This window comes from Phyllobates terribilis, unplaced genomic scaffold (assembly GCF_046119375.1).
Source record: "Phyllobates terribilis strain yellow unplaced genomic scaffold, ASM4611937v1 Scaffold_1__5_contigs__length_1240528914, whole genome shotgun sequence".
NCBI classification, from domain to species: domain Eukaryota; kingdom Metazoa; phylum Chordata; class Amphibia; order Anura; family Dendrobatidae; genus Phyllobates; species Phyllobates terribilis.
Window position 1 is genome coordinate 274024780 of NW_027362761.1, and position 13197 is coordinate 274037976.

The 13197-nt window shown below is 40.6% G+C and overlaps 1 protein-coding gene across 1 annotated transcript in view; it reads right to left on the bottom strand.

Moving 5' to 3' along the window:
* Positions 1-13197, bottom strand: part of TRPV4 (transient receptor potential cation channel subfamily V member 4) — a 207092-nt gene that overhangs the window by 23368 nt on the left and 170527 nt on the right. The window contains exon 14 of the mRNA XM_073672732.1: positions 8020-8147. Coding sequence (XP_073528833.1) covers positions 8020-8147 — 128 coding nt within the window. The remainder of the gene's footprint in view (positions 1-8019; positions 8148-13197) is intronic.

Sequence of the window (13197 nt, forward strand, 5' to 3'; positions counted from 1 at the left end):
GTGTGAATGTACAATTTCCATAGTCATGAAAATACAGAAAAATCTTTAAATGAGAAGGTGTGTCCAAACTTTTGGTCTGTGCTGTATATATATATATATATATATATATATATATATATATATATATATATATATATATATATATATATATATATATATATATATAACTAGCTATACAGTGGGGGAAATAAGTATTTGATCCCTGGATGTTTTTGTAAATTTGCTCCTTGACAAAGAAATGTACAGTCTATAATTTTAAGGGTAGGTTATTTTTAACATTGAGAGATAGAATATCCAAAAAAAAAAATCAAGAAAATCACATTGTATAAATGAGATAATTTTTTTTGCATTTTGCAGAGAGAAGTAAGTATTTGATCCCTCTGGCAAACAACACTTAATGCTTGGTAGCAAAACCCTTGTTGGTCAGATGTTTTTTGTAGTTGATGATGAGGGTTGCACACATGTCAGGAGGAATTTTGGTCCACGCCTCTTTGCAGATCATCTCTAAATCATTAAGATTTTGAGGCTGTCGCTTGGCAACTTGGAGCTTCAATTCCCCCCATAAGTTTTCTATGGGATTAAGGTCTGGAGACTGGCTGGGCCATTCCATGACCTTACTGTGCTTCTTTTTGAGCCACTCCTTTGTTACCTTGGCTGTATGTTTTGGGTCATTGTCTTGCTGGAAGACCCAGCCACGACCCATCTTCAATGCTCTTACTGAGAGAAGGAGGTTGTTGGCCAAAATCTAACAATACATGACCCCATCCATCTTCCCTTCAGTACGGTGCAGTCGTCACGTCCCCATTGCAGAAAAGCACCCCTAAAGTATAATGTTTCCCCCGCCATGCTTCACGGTTGGGACAATGTTATTAGGGTTGTACTCATCCTTTTTCTTCCTCCAAACACGGTGAGCTGAGTTAATGCCAAAGAGCTCAATTTTTGTCTCATCTGACTACAGCACTTTCTACCAATAACTCACAGAATCATGCAGGTGTTCATTGGCAAACTTCACATGTGCCTTCTTGAGCAGGGGGACCTTGTGGGCACTGCAGAATTTTAAACCTTTAAGGCATAATGTGTTACCAATGGTTTTCTTGGTGACTGTGGTCCCAGCTGCCTTGAGATCATTAACAAGTTCCCCCCATGTAGTTTTAGGTTGATCTCTCACCTTCCTCATGATCAAGGAAACCCCACGAGGTGAGATTTTGTATGGCTCCCCAGATCGATGTTGATTGACAGTCATTTTGTATTTCTTCCATTTTCTTACTATTGCACAGTTGTCTCCTTCTCACCCAGCGTCTTACTTATAGTTTTGGAGCCCATTCCAGCTTTGTGCAGGTCTATGATCTTGCCCCTGACATCCCTAGAAAGCTCTTTGGTCTTGCCCATGTTGTAGAGGTTGGAGTCTGACTGATTAATTGATTGAGTCTGTGGACAGGAGTCTTTTATACAGGTGACTATGTAAGACAGCTGTCTTTAATGCAGGTAACGAGTTGATTAGGAGTGTCTAACTGGTCGGTAGGAGCCAGAACCCATAATGGTTTGTAGAGGATCAAATACTTATTTTTCAGTGCAAAATGAAAAAAAAATTATATCATTTATACAATGTGATTTTCTTGATTTTTGTTTTTGGATATTCTATATCTCAATTTTAAAATCAACCTACCCTTAAAATTATAGACTGTTCATGTCTTCGTCAGTGGGCAAACTTGCAAAAACAGCAAGGGGGGATCAAATACTTATTTCCCCCACTGTATATTTACGCACTCCGTCACTTGCACATTTTGCACTGAACACTTTTTACTTTATTATCTAGTATATAATTATATTATCTATTTATTTATTCATCTGTTCTGGATATTTTTTTTTTTTTATCAAGGTACATTTTTTGCTTACAAATGTTTTTTCTTTAATATGATGCATCATTTATAATTTCATATAAGCCATATATTATATATCATATGTTTACATTTTTATTATTTTTGTTGGTATCAACTTCATACTTATAAGCACCATGGTGTTCTCTACTTACTTTTGGAGTATGCAATTGTATCACTTTTATCCATATGTATCTTGCCTTTATTTTCATGCTCAAATACTAGTGTTCTTCATGAATTATTGATCTTTTTATCTATTTATATTTCATGTTATTAAAATGTTATTATTATAATGATATATTAATATCTGCTTATTATATGCCCCTTTACTCCTGTGTGGAACTCATCAACTTGTAACTGAGTTTCAACCATACATCGTTGTTCTAAACACTCGTTATAACATCTCCTTCCTGTCATGCGTTTGCATTTGCTACTTCTGTCCCCAATGGAACACAGTCACTTCCATGTTTAGACATATGCACATGCACAGTAAATCATGCTGGTCTCCCGCATCTGATGCACACGGATGCCGGACAATACCCCTGATGAAGCTACCTCAGAGAGGTGATACACATGGGGATTACTTCCTTTGCCAGGTTATTTACCTGTTCATTGTGTACGACTGTTCTCTTTTCTGGTAGTTTTTTTCCCTATTTTTTCCTTATGGTATTATCTTTCCCATAGGTTCATTCTCTATTTTTTCCTACCATTCTGCGTTCATACCTGCTCATGTCAGATGTGTGCATATTATTTTTATTTTGTGATTGCGGCATTATTCAGCCGTACAATGACATGTAACAATGTTTATTATATGAACATTGTTGCCTGCTATGGGGTTTATTTATGGATTATTATATCTATTTCCCTCTCTTTATGTCTGTAAATTCTTGTACTTTTTTTTTAGATGTTTTTAATTCTTTGTCAGTGTTTTTTTCCCTAATAAACTTCTACTTATATTTATTATTGGTGTGCATTATTTATTTTCTTTGCAGCTTTTTTCTTTTCTATCAGTCTATGGCCCCATCGGTGCATATGACTCGCCCCCTGGGCCGTGGGGCACGTGGAACCGGGCGATAGGGAGACGCTGGGAGTAGTAGTGGCGGCCCGGTCCCGCGGCTCAGGGTGGTCAGACCAATGGTAGTCTGCTACTGTACTTTAGATAATGTCCGACTACGCCACCCGTGGATTGCGGTTATTAGGAACCGCCGCTGCAAGGCAGTCCGCTGGGGCTGATGATGGGTGCAGCTGAGGTGATGTGACTCCCCATGGGAAGAGTGCAGCCCCAGGGCAGTGTAGTGGATGGTGGGAGTGATGGTAGTGCGAGTCCCGGTGCTGATAGTGCTGGAGGCGCGAAGGAGCACACAGACAACAAGTTACAGTCCAGGGTCTTTACTCACAGTTCGTTTGTTCCGGGTCACTTCTGTCAGCAGTGACCGCCCGAGCCGTGCTGCGTCCACCAGCTGAGGGGCTCGGTCAACTCCCAGGCAGCTCAGGAGCATGGCACAGGACCCCCTTTAATCCTTTCTCTGGCCTGACTCACCAGTGACCCACTTTTGTCCAGCTGCCGCGGACTTGTGCGGTTAAACGTGGGCCCCGTCCTCCGCTGTCCTATATGGTGCCTTCCTAGCAGGTTTGATGAGGTGTCGCACCAATAGATGATCACGACGACCGGTCTTTGGCTGAGGGTTGTTTCTCCTCCACCAACTTGGGATCCGGTACCCTTAATCTGCCTGACCCTGCACCCTGGATTCTCGTGGGTTCTTAGGGTCCCTTCCACCTTCTTGTTCCTGAGCCCTTCTGTTTCTCTGTCTCTCCTTCTTTGCAGTTCCTGTTCTGTTCCTTTCTCTTGGAGCTGAGATGACCCAGAATCTCAGCTCCCCTTCACCTCCTCCTCGGCCTCTCACTAGGCCCTCCTGGAGTAGAGCTCCTACAGAGCCTCTACTCCCTGTCTTCTCTTCTGGCTGAACTGACCCAGAACTAAGATGGTGCCCACCTTTTATACCTCCCTCTAGCCATGAGCCCAGGTGACCAGCAACCAATGGGCTCCTTCCTACGCTCAGAAACCGCCCCCTATCTGCCCCTACAGCACTGGGTGTTCCACCCCTCCCTCCCCACTCCAGCAGGGACATGGTCGGTCGTGCCTGCACTTATGTCTAGTGGGAGCACCGTTGAGCTGTCCCTCGGAAATGGGGTGTGTGTGCTGCATGCAGCTAACTGAGCCCTGGTCCATACTCCATCCTTACCCGGGAGTGGAATACCACACCTCTGGCAGAGGTGCAATACCCCTGTAGCGGCCGAGCCCTCGGGGCGCTACACATACGCCCAAATCCCTTTTTGTGGGACGGTTCGGACGTAAGCCTCAAAAGGGGCCACTGAGCGTGTGACAAAACACAATGTGAAAGCACCCTAAGATGTTTAAAGAAAGAACAATGATCGTGATCCATGATGTTGCCCAACACTGTAGGTAACCCTAGTGAAATACCTTACCTGCAAGATCGCACTGTGAACAAGAAAAGCTGCAGAGACATTTAAAGGGTATTCCAGTCTTGAACAATTATGGCTGAGATGAAAATATCTGCCTCTGTGCACCAATCACAGTCAGAACTATGGAAACAGTTGAGGTTGGGACTATGGAAACAGTCAAATCACAGAAACAGCAAAGCAAACTGTCTCGCTGTTTAGAAACTTCTATGGGAACTAAGGAAAGAGTGTAACACAGCCCACTCAGCTCTTTCAATAGTCCGACTGCCAGTGGCTTGCATTCAGAAACTGATATTCCAGTGTCCGCCATGAATAGCTGAGCTAGGAATACTCCTTTCATTTCCATTTCATTATGGGATCTTAACAGTCAAAGTACCTGTATATCATTATGCTAGGCCATCAGTGTTTCACCAGTGGGGATCTTCTTCCTGGCACTGCCACCAATCAGACAATCATTATTGACCAGAAATGATTCGGCACAAATGAGTCTGGTTGTGCCTGGTACTGTATCTCAAAGGAGACTGATCCCTAGCCATGTAGGTATGTATGGTGCCACGAATGGTTAAACAATGATGTGAAACCACATTCCTAAATCAAATATTTATAGTCTATCCCAAGAAGTGGCCATCAACATTAAAATCCTATCAGAATCCTTTTAATACTGGAACGTTATGACCACTTTAGGATGCATTCATTCATTCGTACTCAGACCCTGTTAGGTTACAACAAATCTGAAGAGATCAGTTTGGGCAAGTATTATCCTGTTTTGGCAATTCTGAAAATACAGCCATGTAAATAATTGCAGTCTTGTGGTTTTTACATTTTGACTCAACCTATGTATATAACTTTACGGAGATCCAGCCTTTCTATACCAATCCGTTTCCCTTGAACATCCATATTGTTAGAGGTTGTGTTACATTGTAATACAACCAATAATATCCTGTATATTTGTTTTTGACGTTCCAGATTTTTTTTTAAAGAATATCTTACAAAAAAAGAATTTGGGATTAATACTGAAATATTTCAAGATGACTGTTAAAAGGACCTTTTTTAGCACGTTAAGCTACCCACATCATGTAATAGTGACAGAGCTAAGTAAAAAGTATGTTTTTATTTTTTAATTTTTCCTCTCTGTTTCAGAGATTTTTACTTGTAAGGTTTAGGTTATAATTTATGATAAGTCCAAGGAGGGGTTACTAGAAATTCTTCTGTGAGTGTGTGTACTTTTTCACTTCAAACACATTGTCCAATCTTTAGCATGAGGAGTCATGCAGGGGAAAGAAGAAAACATCACTAGATAAGCTTAGAGGAGGCTTTCTCCTGTGCGAGGCAGAAAATAATAATGTAATGACAGACTGCCCTTCCCTCAACCCTGAACTTTGCAGAAACTATGTAGAGATACAGCAGAGCTGAGTGTGAGTACAAACACCTCCAGATCTACTCTCACAGTAATCAGTTTAGGTATGTGGGGGAGGGCACACAGAGTGTGATTACAAACACTTCCAGCTGCAACTCCCCCGGCCCCTACACTAACTGCAGTGAGATGAAAGCTGGAGGTGTTTGTAATCACACTCAGTTCTGCTATATTCTACACCATAGCTGCAGAGATCAGGGCTAAAAGCAGGGTTGTCAATCATTGCATATCTCACAGGAGAAAACCTGCTCTAAGCTTATCTAACGATGTGTACTTTTTCCCCTGCATGATGTTGACCAATCATAAGCAGGAGGCAGCATGCAGGGAAAATGGTAGAAGACTCTGGTAAAGCCTCCTTAGGCTTATTATAAACTATAACCTAAAACTTTACAAGCAAATATCTCCGCAATGGAGAGGAGAAATTAAAATATAAAAATTACTTTTTATTCAGCTCTGCAGCCACTATTCCATGATGTGGCCAGTTTAACATGCTCAAACCGGTGAAAAGTACTTTTTAACTTTGTAGTGCTAAATACTTACTCACGTTTAAGCTAAGTTTTTGCATAACTGGCTGATGAACCAAGACAACCTTTTCATTCCAAGCAGAAATTAGTACAAAATAGACAAGGGTGTAACGAGGTCTAATTATGAACCAAAAACAGATATTCCATTAAATACTGTCATAATTGCTAGTCACTGCCTGTCTCTCATATTTACCAGAAGATTTAAATACCATCTGTTAAATCATGCTGTGCCTTGTGGTATAGCTGGAGAGTTTATTAATATGCAAATGAGGACCCACCACAACCCCCACTCTAATGATCATGAATGATGCCCTTGGGAACCTATGTGGCCTAACTACTTTCTATAGAAGTGCAATGTAAATGCCAAGAGCCACTTTAAAGGCAGAACATATGCAAAAGGCGATGATAGATTTAGTCTAGTAAGAGCAATAATACATAGAAATTTTAAAAAAAATGCCCATTTACAAAACATGATTTATAAAAATACACAAAGTAAAATGTGCTGAAAATAAGTAAACCTCCCCCCAATTATAGTTTTCTTCCTCTGGTAAGTGAATACCCTGTGCCGTTCTGGTGTGCTATACAGAGTTCAATCACATACAGCGAGGTGATCACAAATGAGAAACAAATTATTTACCGGTAGTCCCTTTTGTGCTAAAATTGCTTGTAAATTGCTGTATAATCAAGGAGACGATGGTGTGTTTGCGGATTGATGGCTGCATAATCTAGCAGTAAGTAAACTATTCTGGAAGTGTAATGGATGTTCTGTTTTCTGATTTGGCTAATTACAATAAAAAAAATCTCTTTATTGCAAATGCATTCAGGAAACTTTGTATCTGAATTAAACGATAGATTGGAGAATGACATCCTATTTTGTAATATTCTTGGACTTCAATTATTATGATCGTAATTTAGAAAAAAAATCAGCTGCTAATCATGTAATTCAGACTCATGTTTGGGAAATATTGATTTGTGTTAAATTTTTGAAATTAGTAATTTGACAATATCTATCTATCTATCTATCTATACAAACACACACATTTTGGTCTTCTCCTGTGCTAGAGGGTTGTTCCCATAGCATATCCACAGGACGCTACAAGGGTATCACCTTGTGAGCTCAGATGGTTATGTAACTTCCACAGAGATGAATAGAGAATCACATGCGCAGCCACCTTTCCATTTTCCATTTTGTTGGATGGGCAGCCTTATCGAATACGACCTGGGCAGGTAATGCCCGTTTTCAATGTCTGCACAGGTTTCACCTCTGGGGCTTTACCAATCAGACATTTATGAGAGCTAAGCTGCAATACCCAAGAATGACACTACACGATGTATTTATATATATATATATATATATATATATATATATATATATATATATATATATATATATATATATATATATATATATATACACACACGTGTGTATGTATGTATATATATATCTGCCGTTATGGCTCCATACACGGTTTTCTTATGCCGGAAGTGGGATCTGAAACCAGCTGATCAGTGGGGATGCCAGGTGTCCGACTCGCACTGATCTGATATTGATAGCCTTGAAAGATAGGCCATCAATGTGAAAACTCCTGGACAAGTTCCCTAAAAGGATCATCTTGCTTTCAGATAATTTTCCTCACTTTTGCATGTTAACATGGAATATTCACCTGTCAATCCAGTCACATGATTTAAATAACAAAAAATTCAAAAAAGGTGAAAATATTACCTAAAGCACCATCGTCGATCAGGGGTCCCATCTAAATTCTTCCCGACTGTTACCATCTCTCCAGAACGAAAAGCTTTTCTTATGAAGACTGGAAATGACCGCTCAATGTCCAGGATGGTGGTGGCCCACTAAAGTGAAACAAGTTAAAGTGAATGTTGTGGCTTTCTATATTACCCAAAGAGAAGCTAAGAACAAAACATGGAAGCAAAAAGTGATAAGTAGAACTTGATATTTTAGTTGGAAAAAAGCTCCTATGAGTATAAAGTTTTTTCCTAGATTCCCATAAACCATGCAAAACCTCTTTAATGCACCCACATTAGAAAAAAGAATAACTTACAAAAGTATGGTGAAAACATACTTGCTGTTTGAAAATTACGTCTTTATGGAGGACCTGTCAAAATGACCTGTCCTTTTTAAAATCGGCCATACGGTTCTGGAGATATGGACCTTTGTATTCAGTGTACCCAAGATGCTAATTTCTATGATCTTTCCAGTGGAGCATTGCTCACACGACAATTATGCAAAACACCCTAAAGACACACCCTCTTGGTAAAGACCATAAAAATTTGCCTCCTAGTTTCACTAAATAAAGTTCCAAATCTCTAGAATCATATGGCGGATTTAAAAAAATATATAGAAATACTCAAATAAGAAAAACAGGTCAAGTTTGAACTGGTGATAGGTCCTCTTTAACCACCCGCGCATGCTAGATCCAAGCTGTCAGTTTAAAATGCGGCACTGCGACATATTGTCATTTAGGCATGACTTCATTACAGTGGCACTCAAGGTAAGAAATTGTGGACAGCACTGAGGCATGATTGGCCATTGCAGTCGTGTGAAGTAGAGCGAGAATGGGAGACACATCACACACAGCATTGTAATCAGAGACCAGTGCAATGGAATCAGCACATTACAAAGGTAAAGGCAACAGTTTCAAAATATTTGTTATCCCGCATGGAGACACCAAAAATTGGTTATTGGAAAATTCATGATAAATTCGGTTTACACTGTGTGAAGAATTATTAGGCAAGTGAATATTTTGACGATATCATCATTTTTATGCAGATTTTCCAACTCCAAGCTGTATAAACTTGAGTGCTTATTGGATGAAACAGATTAGGTGATGTGTATTTGTATAACGAGAGAGGGTGTCCAGAATTATTAGGCAGCTTGTTTTCCAAAAAAAAAAAAAAAAAGATTTAACCGAATTGTCAAAAATTGTTAAGTCTTAGGCTGTGTGCCCACTGTGCATTTTTTAAGCGTTTCCGCAGCTGCAATTCCGCCGCAGAAATGCTTAAAAAAGGCTTGGTAGAAGGGCAGCAATGTCCCCCAATGCTAATCCGCATGTGCTGCGCACATGCTGCGGAAACTTCCGCTGCGGATTATCATTGCGGAAAAATCCGCAGCACTAACAATTAATTTGCATAATCGCGGCGTTTTTGCCACCATTGACTTGCATTGAATCGCCTAATATCTGCATGACTACATGTGCACATGCGGATATTAAGCGATTCAATGTGCGGATGGTAAAAAAATACATTATACTTACCTTCTGATGGCCACCCGGTCTACTGTATGATGCGTCCTGGCTTCCCGGCGGCTCGCGATGGTCTAAAAGGACCTGCCATGACGTCATTTGACAGGTCACGCGACTGCTGACGTCGGCGGTCGCGTGACCTGACACATGACTAACTGACGTCATGGAAGGTCCTTTTAGACCACCGCGAGCCGCCCAACACACCGGACGCACTGGAGGAGACCGGGGGCCATTGGAAGGGGAGTATAATATTTTTTATTTTTTACCATTCTTTTACTATAACTTGGTCACACTATATAAATCCATGTCGGTTGAATGGATTTATATAGTGTGACCAAGTTGTCACGCACTTTCCAAGTGATGCTAAAATCGCTTGGAAAGAGCTTTGCAACCCGCATGCGGAAATGCATGTGAAGAACGCTTCACTTACACTTGTCCCTGGCAGGAAAAGCTCATGTGAAATCCGCATGTACAATCCGCATGCGTTTTTTCTGCCAGGGAGATGCAGAAACGCTCAGGAAAAATCCAGAGCATTTCTGCATCGTGGGCACATAGCCTTACAGAGGGATACAACACTTTTGAAATTGCTAAATTATTGTGGCGTAATCACAAAAATAAGTGCTGCCAGTCAACAGGGTCACAAAAAATATGCTGAGAAAAAAAAGACGCATATTAACTGTCAATAATTTGAGAAGAATCAAGCATGAAGTGACGAGGAAACCATTATCCTCAAGTGCTGTCATATTCCAGATCTGCAACCTCCCTGGATTGCCCAGAAATACAAGGTGTTCACTGCTCAGACACATGGCCAAGGTAAGGGAGGCTGAAATCCGACCACCACTAAGCAAGACACAGAAGGTGAAACTTCAAGACTGGGCCAAGACTGATTTTTCAATGGTTTTATGGACTGATGAGATGAGAATGACTCTTAATGAGCCAGATGTATGAGCCTGTGGCTGGATCAGTAACGGGCACAGACCTCCACTTCGAATCAGACACCAACAAAGTGGAGGTGGCACACTGCTATGGGCTGGTATTATTGAAAAAGCACGCCCATCAAAATTTTTATCCTCTTAATATATTGCAGTTATCATATTATATAGCACTGTATACTTACAATTATGCCCTTCTACCCAGTAAATTCTTCAGTCTGCCAGTAGACCCATGACATCATGTGATTTAAAACTGACAAGCTAAATCCTTCTAAGCTCTATGTAGAAACAGGAGGTCAATTTTCTCTGCACAAGTCATGAGTCACTGCAAAAGTCTATGGCAGGTGGGAGGAGCAGAGCAGAGGAGTCAGGAGTTGAAAAGCGGAATGGGAAATGCAGGGACAAGATACAGTGGGTACGGAAAGTATTCAGACCCCTTTAAATTTTTCACTCTTTGTTTCATTGCAGCCATTTTGTAAATTCTAAAAAGTTCATTTTTTTCTCATTCAAGTACACTCTGCACCCCATCTTGACTGAAAACTTATTGCAAATTTATTAAAAAAGAAAAATTGAAATATCACATGGTCATAAGTATTCAGACCCCTTGCTCAGTATTGAGTAGAAGCACCCTTTTGAGCTAGTACAGCCATGAGTCTTCTTGGGAATGATGCAACAAGTTTTTTTCACACCTGGATTTGGGGATCCTCTGCCATTCTTCCTTGCAGATCCTCTACAATTCCGTGAGGTTGGATGGTGAACATTGGTGGACAGCCATTTTCAGGTCTCTCCAGAGATGCTCAATTGGGTTTAGGTCAGGGCTCTGGCTGGGCCAGTCAAGAATGGTCACAGAGTTGTTCTGAAGCCACTCCTTTGTTATTTTAACTGCGTGCTTAGGATCATTGTCTTGTTGGAAGGTGAACCTTCAGCCAAGTCTGAGGACCAGAGCACTCTGGAAGAGGTTTTCACCCAGGATATCTCTGTACTTGGCCGCATTCATGTTTCCTTCAATTACAACCAGTCGTCCTGTCCCTGCAGTTGAAAAACAACCCCTATAGCATGATGCTGCCACCACCATGTTTCGCTGTTAGGATTATATTGGGCAGGTGATGAGCAGTGCCTGGTTTACTCCACACATACCGCTTAGAATTATCACCAAAAAGTTCTATCTTCGTCTCATCAGACCAGAGAATCTTATTTCTCATAGTCTGGGAGTCCCTCATGTGTTTTTAAGCAAACTCTATGCGGGCTTTCATTTGTCTTGCATTGAGGAGAGGCTTCCGTCGGGCCACTCTGCCATAAAGGCTCGACTGGTGGAGGGCTGCAGTGATAGTTGACTTGGTGGAACTTTCTCCCATCTCCCTACTGCATCTCTGGAGCTCAGCCACAGTCATCTTGGGGTTCTTCTTTACCTCTCTCACCAAGGCTCTTCTCCCACAATTGCTCAGTTTGGCTGGACAGCCAGGTCTAGGAAGACTTCTGGTGGTCCCAAACTTCTTCCATTTAAGGATTATGGAGGCCACTGTGCTCTTAGGAACCTTGAGTAATGCAGAAATTCTTTTGTAACCTTGGCCAAATCTGTGCCTTGCCACAATTCGGTCTCTGAGCTCCTTGGGCAGTTCCTTTGAGCTCATGATTCTCATTTTGGTCTGACATAGACAGGTGTGTGCCTTTCCAGATAAAGTCCTATCAGTTTAATTAAACACAGCTGGACTCCAATGAAGGAGTAGAACCATCTCAAGGAGGATCACAAGGAAATGGACAGCATGTGACTTAAATATGAGTGTGAGCAGAGGGCCTCTATACTTATGACCATGTGATATTTCAGTTTTTCTTTTTAAATACATTTGCAAAAATTTCTACATATCTGTTTTTTTCAGTCAAGATGGGGTGCAGAGTGTACTTTAATGAGAAAAAAAATGAACTTTTTAGAATTTACCAAATGGCTGCAATGAAACAAAGAGTGAAAAATTTAAAGGGGTCTGAACACTTTCCGTACTCACTGTACTTCCTGTTTTTACATAGAGCAGTAAAAACAGAAGAATTAACTGGGCAGAAAGGCAAAATGAGCAATTGTAAGTTCACAGCACTATATAATACGATGATTGCAATATATTAAAAATATAAAAACTTTTTTTAGACAACACTTTCTTCAAGCAGTGGTAAAGGAAAAAGTCTGCATCTTTCAAGAAAACCATGATTTTTATGCAGAGCAATACTCAATTGCATGCATTACAGTACTCTACTGCTTAGCTAGCTAGTAAGGGCCTTAAAAATTAAAGAATAATAACATGGCCCCATTCTTCACCTGACCTAAACCCTAATGAAATTTAAGGTGAAGGAAAACCGTAATACCTCTCTGAACAATGTCTGGGAGGCTGTGCTTGGTGCTGTCCAAAAAGTTGATTGTCAACAGTTTAAGAAACTGACAGACTCCATGGATGGAAGGCTTATGACTGTCATTGAAAAGAAGGGGGGCTACATTGGTCACTGATATTTATTTTTAATGTCAGATATGTATATTTATACATTTTGAGTTCTGTTATTATTCTCACTTTAACAGATGAAAATAAACAATTCAGATGGACAATTTCCATTCTTCGTTTAGTTGCATAATAATTCTGCAAACAAGTATTTTCCTAAGAAAGACAAAACCTCACTTTTACTGTCCTAAATATTCAAGTTTCAGGTTTATTAATCTTTTGGATTGAG